The 16,131-nt window shown below is 40.5% G+C and overlaps 1 protein-coding gene across 1 annotated transcript in view; it reads right to left on the reverse strand.

Moving 5' to 3' along the window:
* LOC126765688 (glutamate receptor ionotropic, kainate 1-like) overlaps positions 1–13,662 on the reverse strand; it is a 59,159-nt gene extending 45,497 nt beyond the window's left edge. The window contains exons 1-2 of the mRNA XM_050483412.1: positions 13,587–13,662; positions 13,230–13,531 (exon numbers count right to left, since the gene is read on the reverse strand). Of these exons, the coding sequence (XP_050339369.1) occupies positions 13,230–13,503 (274 nt within the window). The 5' untranslated portion in view covers positions 13,504–13,531; positions 13,587–13,662. The remainder of the gene's footprint in view (positions 1–13,229; positions 13,532–13,586) is intronic.
* Positions 13,663–16,131: the final 2,469 nt, after the last annotated feature.

The raw sequence follows: 16,131 nt of genomic DNA on the forward strand, positions 1-16,131 counted from the left end.
GATGATACAACCATTACATGATGGCGATAAAGCCAACGGAGCATTAAGAGAGAACCAAATGGAAGAACCGTTACGACAAACGATGTCAGTCCCCACGAAAATACGATATCGGGGACTTAGGGGTCATCGATCAGTTCATAATGCGACAGGCGAGTCACATAAGCTGGATCCAGTATTCAAAGGTCTATATACAGTTGCGAAAGTACTAAACTACGGTAGATACATTATTGAAGATCTACCAGATTCAACGCATACACAAAGACGTTATTGTAACACTTGTAGTTTAGATAATATTCAACCATGGTGTACCTTGAGCCCTGAGTTAGATGGCGACGACGAATCGCCCTTCCAGGACGAAATCTCAGGAGAGGTCGAGCTGTCACCGACAATTTTATCGAGTGAGAAGCACTCGTTTTTGAACAAGCAAGCGGAGCAGTCGCTTGCAAGCGTATACAAATAAAAAATTTAATTTTTCTAAATAAATTTTGTATTAATTCAATATTAATATTAAATAAACAATTTGGACGTTCTTGAAAAAAGTCTATGATTTTGTATTATTATTATTTTTTTTAAGCTTTGTAAAAAGCCTTTATAGTACACTTTCTCTGCTCCTAAAAAATAATTTATTGAGTAAGAGCTTCCTTGTAAACGATATTTATTAATATTGTAATATTGGGCCGGTGATAATAGTTGTTTCAATTAAATTGTCTATCGATTTGTATTTTTTTATTTCTCCGGGTACTTTTTGAATAATTCTTCTTCTTCTTAATTGGCGTAGACACCGCTTACGCGATTATAGCCGAGTTAACAACAGCGCGCCAATCGTTTCTTCTTTTCGCTACGTGGCGCCAATTGGATATTCCAAGCGTAGCCAGGTCCTTCTCGACTTGGTCCTTCCAACGGAGTGGAGGTCTTCCTCTTCCTCTGCTTCCCCCGGCGGGTACTGCGTCGAATACTTTCAGAGCTGAAGTGTTTTCACCCATCCGGACAACATGACCTAGACAGCGTAGCCGCTGTCTTTTAATTCGCTGAACTATGTCGATGTCGTCGTATATCTCGTACAGCTCATCGTTCCATCGAATGCGATATTCGCCGTGGCCATTGCGCAAAGGACCATAAATCTTTCGCAGAATTTTTCTCTCGAAAACTCGTAACGTCGACTCATCGGTTGTTGTCATCGCCCAAGCCTCTGCACCATACAGCAGGACAGGAATTATGAGCGACATATAGAGTTTAGCTTTTGTTCGTCGAGAGAGGACTTTACTTTTCAATTGCCTACTCAGTCCGAAGTAGTACCTGTTGGCAAGAGCAATCCTGCGTTGGATTTCCAGGCTGACATTGTTGGTGGTGTTAATGCTGGTTCCTAAATAGACGAAATTATCTACAACTTCAAAGTTATGACTGTCAACAGTGACATGAGAGCCAAGTCGCGAGTGCGACGACTGTTTGTGTGATGACAGGAGATATTTCGTTTTGCCCTCGTTCACTGCCAGACCCATTTTCTGTGCTTCCTTGTCCAATCTGGAGAAAACAGAACTTACGGCGCGAGTGTTGAGGCCGATGATATCAATATCATCGGCATAGGCCAGCAGCTGTACACTCTTATAGAAGATGGTACCTTCTCTATTTAGTTCTGCAGCTGGAACTATTTTCTCCAGAAGCAGGTTGAAGAAGTCGCACGATAGGGAGTCGCCTTGTCTGAAACCTTGTTTGGTATCGAACGGCTCGGAGAGGTCTTTCCTGATCTTGAAGGAGCTTTTGGTGTTACTCAACGTCAGTTTACACAGCCGTATTAGTTTTGCGGGAATACCAAATTCAGACATCGCGGCATAAAGGCAGCTCCTTTTGTGCTGTCGAAAGCAGCTTTGAAATCGACGAAGAGGAGGTGTGTGTCAATTCTTATTTCACGGGTCTTTTCCAGGATTTGGCGCATGGTGAATATCTAGTCGGTGGTTGATTTGCCAGGTCTAAAGCCACACTGATAAGGTCCAATCAGTTTGTTGACGGTGGGCTTTAATCTTTCACACAATACCCTTCATAGAACTTCTTATGCGATGTTGAGGAGGCTTATCCCACGGTCGTTGGCGCAGATTGTGGGGTCTCCTTTTTTATGGATTGGACATAGCACACTTAAATTCCAATCGTTGGGCATTGTTTCGTCCGACCATATTTTACAAAGAAGCTGATGCATGCTCCTTATGTATCACTTCTTCGCCGCCGTGTTTGAATAGCTCGGCCGGCAATCCGTCGGCCCCTGCCGCTTTGTTGTTCTTAAGGCGGGCAATTGCTATTCGAACTTCTTCATGGTCGGGCAATGGAACGTCTGCTCCATCGTCATCGATTGGGGAATCGGGTTCGCCTTCTCCTGGCGTTGCCATTCAGCTGAGAAGTGTTTCCTCCATAATTTAAGTATGCTCTGGGCATCGTTCACTAGATCAGCTTTGGGGGTTCTACAAGAGTATGCTCCGGTCTTGAAACGCTCTGTAAGCCGCCGCATTTTTTCGTAGAATTTTCGAGCATAACCCCTGTCGGCCAGCTCATCAAGCTCTCCGTACTCACGCATTTCAGCCTCTTTCTTTTTCTGTCTACAAATGCGAAGTTCTATGAAGGGAATTGTGTGAAAGATTAAAGCCCAGCGTCAAGAAAGTGATTGGACCTTATCAGTGTGGCTTCAGACCTGGAAAATCAACAACCGACCAGATATTCACCATGCGCCAAATCTTGGAAAAGACCCGTGAAAGGAGAATCGACACACACCACCTCTTCGTCGATTTCAAAGCTGCTTTCGACAGCACGAAAAGGAACTGCCTCTATGCCGCGATGTCTGAATTTGGTATCCCCGCAAAACTAATACGGCTGTGTAAACTGACGTTGAGCAACACCAAAAGCTCCGTCAAGATCAGGAAAGACCGAGCCGTTCGATACCAAACAAGGTTTCAGACAAGGCGACTCCCTATCGTGCGACTTCTTCAACCTGCTTCTGGAGAAAATAGTTCCAGCTGCAGAACTAAATAGAGAAGGTACCATCTTCTATAAGAGTGTACAGCTGCTGGCGTATGCCGATGATATTGATATCATCGGCCTTAACAGCGCGCCGTTAGTTATGCTTTTTCCAGGCTGGACAAGCAAGCACAGAAAATGGGACTGGCAGTGAACGAGGGCAAAACGAAATATCTCCTGTCATCACACAAACAGTCGTCGCACTCGCGACTTGGCTCTCACGTCACTGTTGACAGTCATAACTTTGAAGTTGTAGATAATTTCGTCTATTTAGGAACCAGCATTAACACCACCAACAATGTCAGCCTGGAAATCCAACGCAGGATTGCTCTTGCCAACAGGTGCTACTTCGGACTGAGTAGGCAATTGAAAAGTAAAGTCCTCTCTCGACGAACAAAAGCTAAACTCTATAAGTTGCTCATAATTCCTGTCCTGCTGTATGGTGCAGAGGCTTGGGCGATGACAACAACCGATGAGTCGACGTTACGAGTTTTCGAGAGAAAAATTCTGCGAAAGATTTATGGTCCTTTGCGCAATGGCCACGGCGAATATCGCATTCGATGGAACGATGAGCTGTACGAGATATACGACGACATCGACATAGTTCAGCGAATTAAAAGACAGCGGCTACGCTGGCTAGGTCATGTTGTCCAGATGGATGAAAACACTCCAGCTCTGAAAGTATTCGACGCAGTACCCGGAGGGGGAAGCAGAGGAAGAGGAAGACCACCACTCTGTTGGAAGGACCAAGTGGAGAAGGACCTGACTTCGTTTGGAATATCCAATTGGCGCCACGTAGCGAAAAGAAGAAACGACTGGCGCGCTGTTGTTAACTCGGCTATAATCGCGTAAGCGGTGTCTACGCCAATTAAGAAGAAGAAGAAGAGGATACTTGGTCAAAGACCGGAAGTCGTGAGCTGCTTTAGCCATATGAATCGGTTTTGGCCACTCCCAAGTGAATGGCGATCAGAGAACTTTCCTCACTTGCGTGAACTTCTACACATGACCCCATCCTTCGGGCTGAATTACCTGCTAAACGAATTTAAAGTATATTGTATATATACATTCAGTATAGACAATATATTCTAGCAAAATTTATTTAATTCCACACACGACTGCTGCGTAGTGGATCGACCGCGCTACTCAGCTTTTATAGCGGTGGCTATTATACATATATGTACATATATTTTGTCTTTAATTAAAAAACAAAACACTTTTTTTCTTGTCATTGACTCCTCTCTTATTATTTATTAGGGGCATCTCAACAGGCAAAATATATTTGAAGGTAGATTGTAATCGTAGGTAGGTAGGAATAATAGGTAAATTTTGTATGTATGTTTACAGCTAATAATTTAATGAGAAAAGTTGCAATAGGTGTATATATTTTTTACTGAAACTAGTACCCTTAAATAGATCAATAACTATTCTGAAAAAATTATTGAAATCAGTAATCCTATAAAAAGATAATATACATAAGATATGTTTGTATACAAACTGCAGTAGTTTGAATAAATAATAATAGTCCTACACTTTTTTTATGCTCTTCAAATTTTTAAATGGTTCAAGAGCTTGAACCTGCTCGACGTCAGTTTGAAAACGAAATATCAATTATGCGCCTAACCTAGCAGTTTGAGCGGCAACCATGTCACATTTTTCAAATGACTTACAATTTTAAACTTTTGATACCTTTCGAATGGAATGTCCAAACTGAAAAATTCAAAAAGGTATATAATGGTATTTAAGCACACTTACATATCAAGTCATTTGTTTTGATAGGGATTGATTCCAAAGTATAAATAATAAAGCTTTTATAGCGATGGCATTTACATATATATTTTTAAAATGATAAAAATATTCCGTACATAACATTAGCCTTTCTTCGGTGCGAAATTGTGCAAAACCGATGGTTTCCTCATATACCCTATATATTATATGTGTCGGCGCACCCTAATAGTGTGTGGATGTTGGTATGCGTGTGTGAGTGTGTGTGAATACAGTTTAGGGGAATTTCCTTAGAAGACTAAGTTCCTCATTATTGCATCAGTCGCTGATTGTGCTGTGATTGGTTGTCTGCTTGTTGTCGCTTCAAGAAGTACCGTTTTAGCGGGGCGACAGCGTGACGTCGCTATCGTCGAGTGTGGTTCGGTGGTAAGCACAAAAAGAAGAAAATGACGTAGAGTCAGACGTGTTTTAGACTTGATATTGTGAAGTGTGAAACTTGATAGTGGTAAGTGTGAAACCGAAACTCGCTGCGCTACAACAATGTCTATCGAAGACAACTGTATTCCGACATCAGAAGTGGAATCTGCCCATCTGCCTCAAGCATTGGATGGACCATGGCGTACTATGATTGAGTTGCAGTACCTAAAGGATGCCTGAATCACAGGGACCAAATTTTTGAAATCACCTCTGGTTCTGGATCGGAATGTTCGTTAATGAAGGAAAAGCTAAGTATAAAATTTTCTGGTAAAAGATTCAATAAAATTGTTATGCTGAAAGGTATAGGCAGTAATGGAATATGTAGTACTGCACAAATATTAAGTAATGTAAAAATTAACGGTAATTGTATTGAAATTTTGTTTTATGTAATAGGCGATGATGATATGCAGAATGACATTGGCATTGTTCGTGAAATACTTAATCAGGGTTTTGATATTGTTATTTCATCAAATCAAGTTAAAATTTCAAGAACCAAAATGGTTAATTTATGTACTGGCAGTGAGCCAGCCGATATTAATACTGAGCTTGAGGGACAAGACAAAATAAACCTACATTCATTGTTAGCAATGTACTCAAATTCATTTATAACTGGTTTCCCAAGTACTAAAGTCAGAATTGGTGAAATGAAAACTAGATTTATTGATCCAACAAAAACTGTACAAAGAAGGCCATATCATTTAAGTCCATGTGAGCGAGATTTAGTTCGAAAAAAAATTAACGAATCACTAAAATGCAATATAATTAGGCCAAGCAGTTCATCTTATGCAAGCCTAATATTATTGGTAAAGAAAAATGGCTCAGACAGACTCTGTGTTGACTATAGAGAGCTAAATTCAAATACAGTCGCTGATAAATACCCTTTAACACTTATACAAGATCAAATAAATAGACTTGGAGGAGCTAATTACTTTACATGTCTAGATATGGCCAGTGGATATTATTAAATTCGCTTACATTCAGCGTCTATTGAGTACACGGCGTTTGTAACGCCAGATGGCCAATACGAATTTTTACCTAAGCCATTCGGGCTCAGAAACGCACCTTCGATTTTTCAACGATTAGTAATGCAGGCACTAGGGGATTTAGCAAATTCGTTTGTTATCGTCTATATGGACGATATTATGATAGTTGCCTCAACAAAATGCGAGGCGTTAGAAAGATTACAGCTTGTTCTACATGTTTCAACCGAGGCTGGGTTTTCATTCAACCTAACAAAGTGTTCTTTTCTGAAAACATCGGTACCATATTTGGGTTACAATGTAAGTGCTGATGAAATTCGTCCAAACCCACAGAAAATTTTAGCGTTGACAGCTCTTCCGCCTCCACAGTCAATCACTTCACTCAGACAATTTATTGAGTAAGCATCTTATTTCCGACAGTTTATTAAGGGATTTTCACAATTAATGAAATCGTTATACTTCTTAACTGCAGACAAAAATAAATTTATTTGGAAAACAGAACATGAGCAGATACGGAAAAAGGTCATTGCCATTCTTACTGAAAAAACAGTTCTTGTTATCTTTGACCCAATTTATCCAATCGAATTGCATACAGACGCAAGCTGTAGTGGTTACGGTGCAATTTTATTACATAGAATTAATAACAAACCTCAGGTAATATAATACTATAGCAAAACCACTTCACCCGGAGAATCAAGATGTCACTCGTATGAGTTGGAAACCTTAGCTGTTGTAAACTCCATTAAACATTTTCGATATTATTTGTTGGGCAGGAACTTTATTGTTTATACTGACTGCAACTCACTGAAAGCGTCGAAAAATAAACAAGAATTAACCCCCAGAGCACAGCGTTGGTGGGTTTATTTGCAGTCATTTACATTCGATATTCAGTATAGAGAAGGGAAAGGAATGGTACATGTTGACTTTTTATCGGGAAATCCTCCTTTAACAAAGTCTACTTCGGCCACAAAATTAGTCGATGAGAAAAATGTCAATTTAGCTGAAGTTTCCAACAACTGGCTTATTGCCGAACAGCGTCGAGATTCGGACATGGTCGAAGTTGTAAAAAAATTAAAAGAGTTTTCTCTGCCTGAAGATATTGCGAAAACCTATGAACTGAAGGCGGGAGTTCTTCATCGGAAAATAAAGAGAAATTGCAAAACCCGTTGTTTACCAGTGGTGCCACGAGCTTTCAGATGGTCTGATGTAAACCAAGTTCATGAGTCAATAATGCATTTAGGTTTTGATAAGACATTGGATAAAGCTTACGACTTTTACTAGTTTGACAATATGTCAAAATATGTTAAAAAATTTGTTGACAACTGCATCACTTGCAAAATGTCAAAATCCACCTCAGGGAGAATACAGGCTGAATTGCATCCAATACCAAAAGTCACTACTCCCTGGCACACTATCCACATCGATATAACAGGAAAATTAAGTGGCAAGAGTGACCAGAAGGAGTATGTTATTGTTCAGGTAGACGCTTTTACCAAATACGTCTATCTTAGTCATAGCCTTAAATTAGACAGTGAGAGTTGCATAAGAGCCGTTCAATCCGCTGTTTCATTGTTTGGAGTACCAAACCAAATAATAGCTGACCAGGGAAGGTGTTTTACAGGCGCAAAGTTCAGTCAATTCTGTTCAGATCAGAAAATAAACTTGCATTTGATAGCCACTGGTGAAAGTCGAGCTAATGGTCAAGTGGAGCGAACCATGAGCACGTTAAAAAATATGCTAACGGCGATTGAAACTGGAACTCAGTCTTGGCAGGATGTGTTAGGAGAGGTGCAGTTGGCAATCAATTGTACAACCAACCGCATTACGAAAGAAAGTCCTTTAGAAATGTTATTGAAAAAGGTGGAACACAAATAAGGATTGCTTCCGCCTGGTGACATAGAAAATTTTGTTGATCTGCCAAACGTGGAAGTGCAAGTCAGAAAGAATGTGTTAGCCACTGCATTTTGTGATGAAAGGCGGTTTGGTAAAGGTAAGGCAAAAGTAGTTGGACACAAAGTTGGGGATTTTGTGTTACTTGAAGGTGAAGAAAGACATCAGACCAAGTTAAGTCCGAAATTCAAGGGACTTGAAGTAGTAAAGGTTCTAGAAGGTGACAGGTACCTTTTTGGAATCCTTGACCAATGGGGTAAGTTGTGGATATGCACGCGAAGATTTGAGAAGGTTGCTAGAGGCGAAGTGCCCGTATGATGATGATGATGAGGATGTTGTTGAGGAAGGTGTTGAAGTTACTGAAGAAAATGAGAATGAAGATGTTGAGAATGTTGAAATCACTAAAGAGAGTGAAGTAAACGAATAAAAATGACAAAATATATGAATGGCTGGCCAAAGAAAATGGCAGAGTACTCATATCATAATGCAAGCACAAGTGCAAAACAGACTAATGGTTGTTTCGATCATGGCGTGTAGCGCATTTGATTGACAGTAATGTAGAAGTTGAAAAAGACACTGCTGAAAGAGACAGTAATAAAGAAAGAAAGTTCAAAGAGACAGTACAGTTGCCTTAAGGGCTTATAATGATGTTTGTAATAATAATGTGGGCACAAGTACAAAACAATTGTTGTGATCATGGTGTGTGGCGCATTGGATATTATAATGTAAAACATGTGTGGTTAATGATAATGTGAAAATGAGCTGTGTTAAAGAAAAAGATTTTGTATTAGTTAAGAAGGAAACAGAAATATGAAGGTGTAATTTATCAATGGAAATTATAAGATTAGATGAAAAATTGGAAGTTACATTTGAATAAACTTTTATAAGTTGATTGAATGGTAACGTAGCATTTTTAGAAAAATTGCACGAGGTCGTGTACTGGTAGGATGGCCATGTCGGCGCACCCTAATAGTGTGTGGATGTTGGTATGCGTGTGTGAGTGTATGTAAATACAGTTTAGGAAATTTCCTTAGTCCGCGATTACATGAAGCAACTTTTGTTGCTAATTCTCGGGCGATTCTCTTTTGCTGTCGCCCATTACCTTTACACGAGCAACTTGTGTTGCGCAACTCTGTTCGAGTTTTTTTCTCATTCTCTTTCACTTTAATTTAACCCATTGTCCACTCTTTACTTTAACCCATTGTCGTTTCTTTTTCCTTATAGGTATTTGGGCCACTCTATCATATATATAGTTAATAATATATTGCATCAGCCGCTGATTGTGCTGTGATTGGTTGTCTGCTTGTTGCCACTTCAAAAAGTACCGTTTTAGCGGGGCGACAGCGTGACGTCGCTATCGTCGAGTGTGGTTCGGTGGTAAGCACAAAAAGAAGAAAATGACGTAGAGTCGGACGTTTTTAGGACTTGATATTGTGAAGTGTGAAACTTGATAGTGGGAAGTGTGAAACCGAAACTCGCTGCGCTACAACAATGTCTATCGAAGACAACTGTATTCCGACATATGTACATATGTATGAAAGAAAGTCGTGTTTGTTACACCACTTATAACTCAAGAACGGCTGAATCAAATTAGCTTAAAATTTGTAGGGAGGTAGCTTAGAACCAGGGTACGGACATAGAATACTTCTTACCTCTTTGTGTTTAAATTTACCACAATTGATAAACAGAAAAACTGTATTTCAAATCATTAGCATTTGTTCAAAATTTATGTTTGTAAGAATTATTTGAATATTTCACTACTTAAAAAAAACCATAAAAAACTACATATCTATATACAATAGGGTGTCCGTTATTTTCCAAATTTATTTTCGAGTCTGCAGCGCCCTCAAAATTTTTAGTAAATACCCTAAAAAAAATTATGAAACCCATATGAGCTCTTAATATTGATAATAACCCGTGCCGCAACGACAATTTATTTCCCATTTAAATAACATAGGGTTTTCGTACTTTTTGCAATTAATTTTTTCTGTTGCGAAACCAATTGATACATTGCAAGTACAAGTGCAGGTATGTATATATTAAAGAAAGTCATGTTAGTTACACTATTTATAACTCATGAACGGCTGACACGATTTAGCTGAAAATTGGTGGAGAGGTAGCTTAGAACCAGGGGACGGACATAGGGTACTTTGTATCCTTTTATGTTCAAAGCCAGTTCTTTTCGACTTCTGAAAATATTTTGCTTCAAATTCGTATCCAGAAATAACGATCTTGAGATGAATAAAGCGATACATAATAATGCTTTACCTACTCTTGATCGAAGACATGTGTTATGTCATGTGCAATAGTTTATTTATCAGGTTAGGAATGCCAACGCAAAATTGTGAAATGAATGACTGCGTTGCTTAATGGTAAATCTGCTGAAGATTTCTTTGAGCAATTGTTGACAATCGGTGATGGTTGAGTAACTGTTGATAAATCGAGCGGATTGATTTAATTTCTGTAACTTTGTCTCATCGGAAGACGAACATATCAACAAACATCATTACTAGCTATGAATGTTGAGTTAGCGAGTAATTTCAGCGGCAAAGAATAAAGATGAAAAAGACCTAACCTACGAGATTATTCATCTCATTTGAGCTAACTAGGTTGATCTTGATACTAATATTTGAAAATGAAATAAAACATCGTCATAAGACTAAGTGAGTCTAAGATACCAAACATGATTTTAATTCTTTCGACCTTTTGTCGAGCAATTAATGTTGAAACCAACACTAGCGTACACTGAGCATGTCTTCCTTACATTTGTACTATTTTGCCACTACTTGTAAGAATTTTCCCGGGTATCTTTAGAAATTAAATGATAGCATTCGATGTACTATTGTTTAAAACCGGAAATTTGTGAAATTAGTCCACGAATTACCTAAACCCATATACCACCTGGCCCAGTTTTTCCAGGAGACTTTGTGCCTGAAATGTTGGTGATTGTGTGAATCATCTTCTTATAATTGAATGGAAACCTATTTGTGAGCATACTACCACCAGATTTTGAACCGTTTATGTTCATTTGAATATGTGATATTTTCATAAAATTAAGTGCCGAATTTCTCTTAAAAAAAATGGAATGTATCTAGAACTTTGTCCAAACCTCACGTCCATATTATAATGAGTTCCGATTCTCTGGTTGACGTTTTCCACAGTGGTGTAATAAATGTATGTAGAGCTCATTTGAGATGATATTTAATATAAACAAATAAGATACCAAAATATGATAAAATCCTTTCACCATTTCGTGGAACAATGTATACTTAACTATTTCTCAACTTTTTTAATATAACACCTTAAAGTGTCTCCTCGCCTTTGTTCCCTTCAATTTGTGTGACTACAATGTGCTCATCCGTCCCAAACTTAACCCTGCTTTGTTTAACATACAAATTTATTAACACTCGAATACCCTGGATGCCCAGAGCATACTTAAATTATGGAGGGAACACTTCTCCAGCCTGCTGAATGGCAGGGAACGCACAACGCCAGGAGAAGGCGAACCCGATTCCCCAATCGATGACGATGGAGCAGACGTTCCATTGCCCGACCATGAAGAAGTTCGAATAGCAATTGCCCGCCATGGTCGGACGAAAGCATGCCCAACGATTGAAATTTCAGTGTGCTATGCCCAATCCATAAAAAAGGAGACCCCACAATCTGCACCAACTACCGTGGGATTAGCCTCCTCAACATGGCATATAAGGTTCTATGAAGCGTACTGTGTGAAAGATTAAAGCCCACCGTCAACAAACTGATTGCACCTTATCAGTGTGGCTTCAGACCTGGAAAATCAACAACCGAACAGATATTCACCATGCGCCAAATCTTGGAAAAGACCCGTGAAATAAGAATCGACACACACCACCTCTTCGTCGATTTCAAAACTGCTTTCGACAGCACGAAAAGGAGCCGCCTTTATGCCGCGATGTCTGAATTTGGTATCCCCGCAAAACTAATACGGCTGTGTAAACTGACGTTGAGTAACACCAAAAGCTCCGTCAGGATCGGGAAGGACCTCTCCGAGCCGTTCGATACCAACCGAGGTTACAGACAAGACGACTCCCTATCGTGCGACTTTTTCAACCTGCTTCTGGAAAAAATAGTTCGAGCTGCAGAACTAAATAGAGAAGGTACCATCTTCTATAAGAGTGTACAGCTGCTGGCGTTTGCCGATGATATTGCTGGACAAGGAAGCACAGAAAATGGGTCTGGCAGTGAACGAGGGCAAAACGAAATATCTCCTGTCATCAAACAAACAGTCGTCGCCCTCGCGACTTGGCTCTCACGTCACTGTTGACAGTCATAACTTTGAAGTTGTAGATAATTTCGTCTATTTAGGAACCAGCATTAACACCACCAACATTGTCAGCCTGGAAATCCAACGCAGGATTGCTCTTGCCAACAGGTGCTACTTCGGACTGAGTAGGCAATTGAAAAGTAAAGTCCTCTCTCGACGAACAAAAGCTAAACTCTATAAGTCGCTCATAATTCCCGTCCTGCTGTATGGTGCAGAGGCTTGGGCGATGACAACAACCGATGAGTCGACGTTACGAGTTTTCGAGAGAAAAATTCTGCGAAAGATTTATGGTCCTTTGCGCGTTGGCCACGGCGAATATCGCATTCGATGGAACGATGAGCTGTACGAGATATACGACGACATCGACATAGTTCAGCGAATTAAAAGACAGCGGCTACGCTGGCTAGGTCATGTTGTCCAGATGGATGAAAACACTCCAGCTCTGAAAGTATTCGACGCAGTACCCGGAGGGGGAAGCAGAGGAAGAGGAAGACCTACACTCCGTTGGAAGGACCAAGTGGAGAAGGACCTGACTTCGCTTGGAATATCCAATTGGCGCCACGTAGCGAAAAGAAGAAACGACTGGCGCGCTGTTGTTAACTCGGCTATATTCCTTACTTAATTTAAGATTAACCAGTGCCTGAAGATATTTCCTTTGCATCCAAATTGCGAGAGCATCAATTATTTAGTAAGAATAAAGCTTCCTTTCTTTTTTAATATAAAAATTTTCTGAAACTTGAACATATTTTCCGCTTTCACATAGGTATGTATGTACGTATATTTGTACTGATATTTAGCAACAGAAAATATTTTCTGAATGATAGTTTATTTACCTGCGATATGTATTAATAACTTACCTAAAGGGATTACTGCTGGTAACGATGCAGCACACAAAAAGTTGCATAAATAGTAGATTAGGAGTATGTGTGAAACAGATAGCTTACGGCGGCTAAGTAAAGACTCATATCCTACGAAACTACGCAGATTAAAACATACGTAATTATTGAGTTTGGTGTTTGAATTTAGCCTAATCTGTTTTAAGCTGATCGTTTCCATGTTGTCTTTCATTATGAGGTTTGGCGTAGTAATAAAAACCACGTGACATTTCGTAAATTCTTGCAGAAATACCATGATGATCGACAGCAATAAAATAATGATCCTAAAAGTAAACATTTTCCAAATTACATACTCAAAGCGTTTAAGATACGATATACTTATTAAAATGGCAGCGGTAAAAAAGGCAACATCAAAAATCTGAACGTCCTGTGTAATGATGCCTCGACTTATTTACTAAAATGAAAAGAATGACAATAAAAACTTATTCATATAACAATCGGACATTTTACCAAAAAACTAAATAAGGAATGTCATAAAGGGTGATCCATTTAGAATTCCCTACTTTTTTAAAAGAAAAGACAGAGAAGCTTCAAATTACATTGGGAATGTTTATTATCATTCGAAGGAACATCCTTTGTCATTGATTTTTTGAAGTCTATCTATTTCAAATGTTGGCCGCGGCTACGTCTCAGATTGTCCATCCATTGAGTCGAAAGGTCTAAATCGAACTATCACCTCAGGAAAAAGTCTAACGCTGTAATACCACAAGATCTTAGTGACCAATTTAAATGGCTCAAAACGTGAAAGTCTCTCAATAAATCCATTGGTTCATGTGATGTGTGGGAAGTGGCGCCATCTTGTTGAAACAAAATTTCACCTAGATCACGAGCTCAATTCCAAACACCAAATAGTCGGTTATCATGCTGCGATAACGGTTACGTTCTCGCCGACATCATATTTGAAGAAATATGGACCGATGATGCCACCGACACACAAATCAGACCAAATAGTTGTTTTTACTGAATGAAATGACAGCTCTTGAACCTCCTCAAGTTGCTCTTCGTCCTTGGGCCTAATCTTCTTCTTAATTGGCGTAGACACCGCTTACGCGATTATAGCCGAGTTAACAACAGCGCGCCAGTCGTTTTTCCTTTTCGCTACGTGGCGCCAATTAGATATTCCAAGCGTAGCCAGGTCCTTCTCCACTTGGTCCTTCCAACGGAGTGGAGGTCTTCCTCTTCCTCTGCTTCCCCCGGCGGGTACAGCGTCGAATACTTTCAGAGCTGGAGTGTTTTCGTCCATTCGGACAACATGACCTAACCAGCGTAGCCGCTGTCTTTTATTTCGCTGAACTATGTCAATATCGTCGTATATCTCGTACGGCTCATCGTTCCATCGAATACGATATTCGCCGTGGCCAACGCGCAAAGGACCATAAATCTTTCGCAGAACTTTTCTCTCGAAAACTCGCAACGTCGACTCATCAGTTGTTGACATCGTCCAAGCCTCTGCACCATATAGCAGGACGGGAATTATGAGCGACTTATAGAGTTTGACTTTTGTTCGTCGAGAGAGGACTTTACTTTTCAATTGCCTACTCAGTCCGAAGTAGCACCTGTTGGCAAGAGCAATCCTGCGTTGGATTTCAGGCTGACATTGTTGGTGGTGTTAATGCTGGTTCCTAAATAGACGAAATTATCTACAACTTCAAAGTTATGACTGTCAACAGTGACGTGAGACCCAAGTCGCGAGTTCGACGACTGTTTGTGTGATGACAGGAGATATTTCGTTTTGCCCTCGTTCACTGCCAGACCCATTTTCTGTGCTTCCTTGTCCAGCCTAGAGAAAGCAGAACTAACGGCGCGGGTGTTGAGGCCGATGATATCAATATCGTCGGCATACGCCAACAGCTGTACACTCTTATAGAAGATGGTATCTTCTCTGTTTAGTTCTGCAGCTCGAACTATTTTCTCCAGCAGCAGGTTGAAGAAGTCGCACGATAGGGAGTCGCCTTGTCTGAAACCTCGTTTGGTATCGAACGGCTCGGAGAGGTCCTTCCCGATCCTGACGGAGCTTTTCGTGTTGTTCAACGTCAGTTTACACAGCCGTATTAGTTTTGCGGGGATACCAAATTCAGACATCGCGGCATAAAGGCAGCTCCTTTTCGTGCTGTCGAAAGCAGCTTTGAAATCGACGAAGAGGTGGTGTGTGTCGATTCTTCTTTCACGGGTCTTTTCCAAGATTTGGCGCATGATGAATATCTAGTCGGTGGTTGATTTGCCAGGTCTAAAGCCACACTGATAAGGTCCAATCAGTTTGTTGACGGTGGGCTTTAATATTTCACACAATACGCTCGATAGAACCTTATATGCGATGTTGAGGAGGCTAATCCCACGGTAGTTGGCGCAGATTGTGTTGTCTCCTTTTTTATGGATTGGGCATAGCACACTTAAATTCCAATCGTTTTACAAAGCAGCTGATGCATGCTCCTTATCAGTTCTTCGCCGCCGTGCTAGAATAGCTCGGCCGGCAATCCATCGGCCCCCGCCGCTTTGTTGTTCTTCAGGCGGGTAATTGCTATTCGAACTTCTTCATGGTCGGGCAATGGGACGTCTGCTCCATCGATTGGGGAATCGGGTTCGCCTTCTCCTGGCGTTGCCCATTCTCTGCCATTCAGCAGGCTGGAAAAGTGTTTCCTCCAGAATTTAAGTATGCTCTGGGCATCGTTCACTAGATCAGCTTTGGGGGTTCTACAAGAGTATGCTCCGGTCGTGAAACCTTCTGTAAGCCGCCGCATTTTTTCGTAGAATTTTCGAGCATTACCCCTGTCGGCCAGCTTATCAAGCTCTTCATACTCACGCATTTCGGCCTCTTTCTTTTTCTGTCTGCAGATGCGTCTCGCTTCCCTCTTCAAATCTCGGT

Source organism: Bactrocera neohumeralis, unplaced genomic scaffold (genome assembly GCF_024586455.1).
Source record: "Bactrocera neohumeralis isolate Rockhampton unplaced genomic scaffold, APGP_CSIRO_Bneo_wtdbg2-racon-allhic-juicebox.fasta_v2 cluster11, whole genome shotgun sequence".
NCBI classification, from domain to species: Eukaryota; Metazoa; Arthropoda; class Insecta; order Diptera; family Tephritidae; genus Bactrocera; species Bactrocera neohumeralis.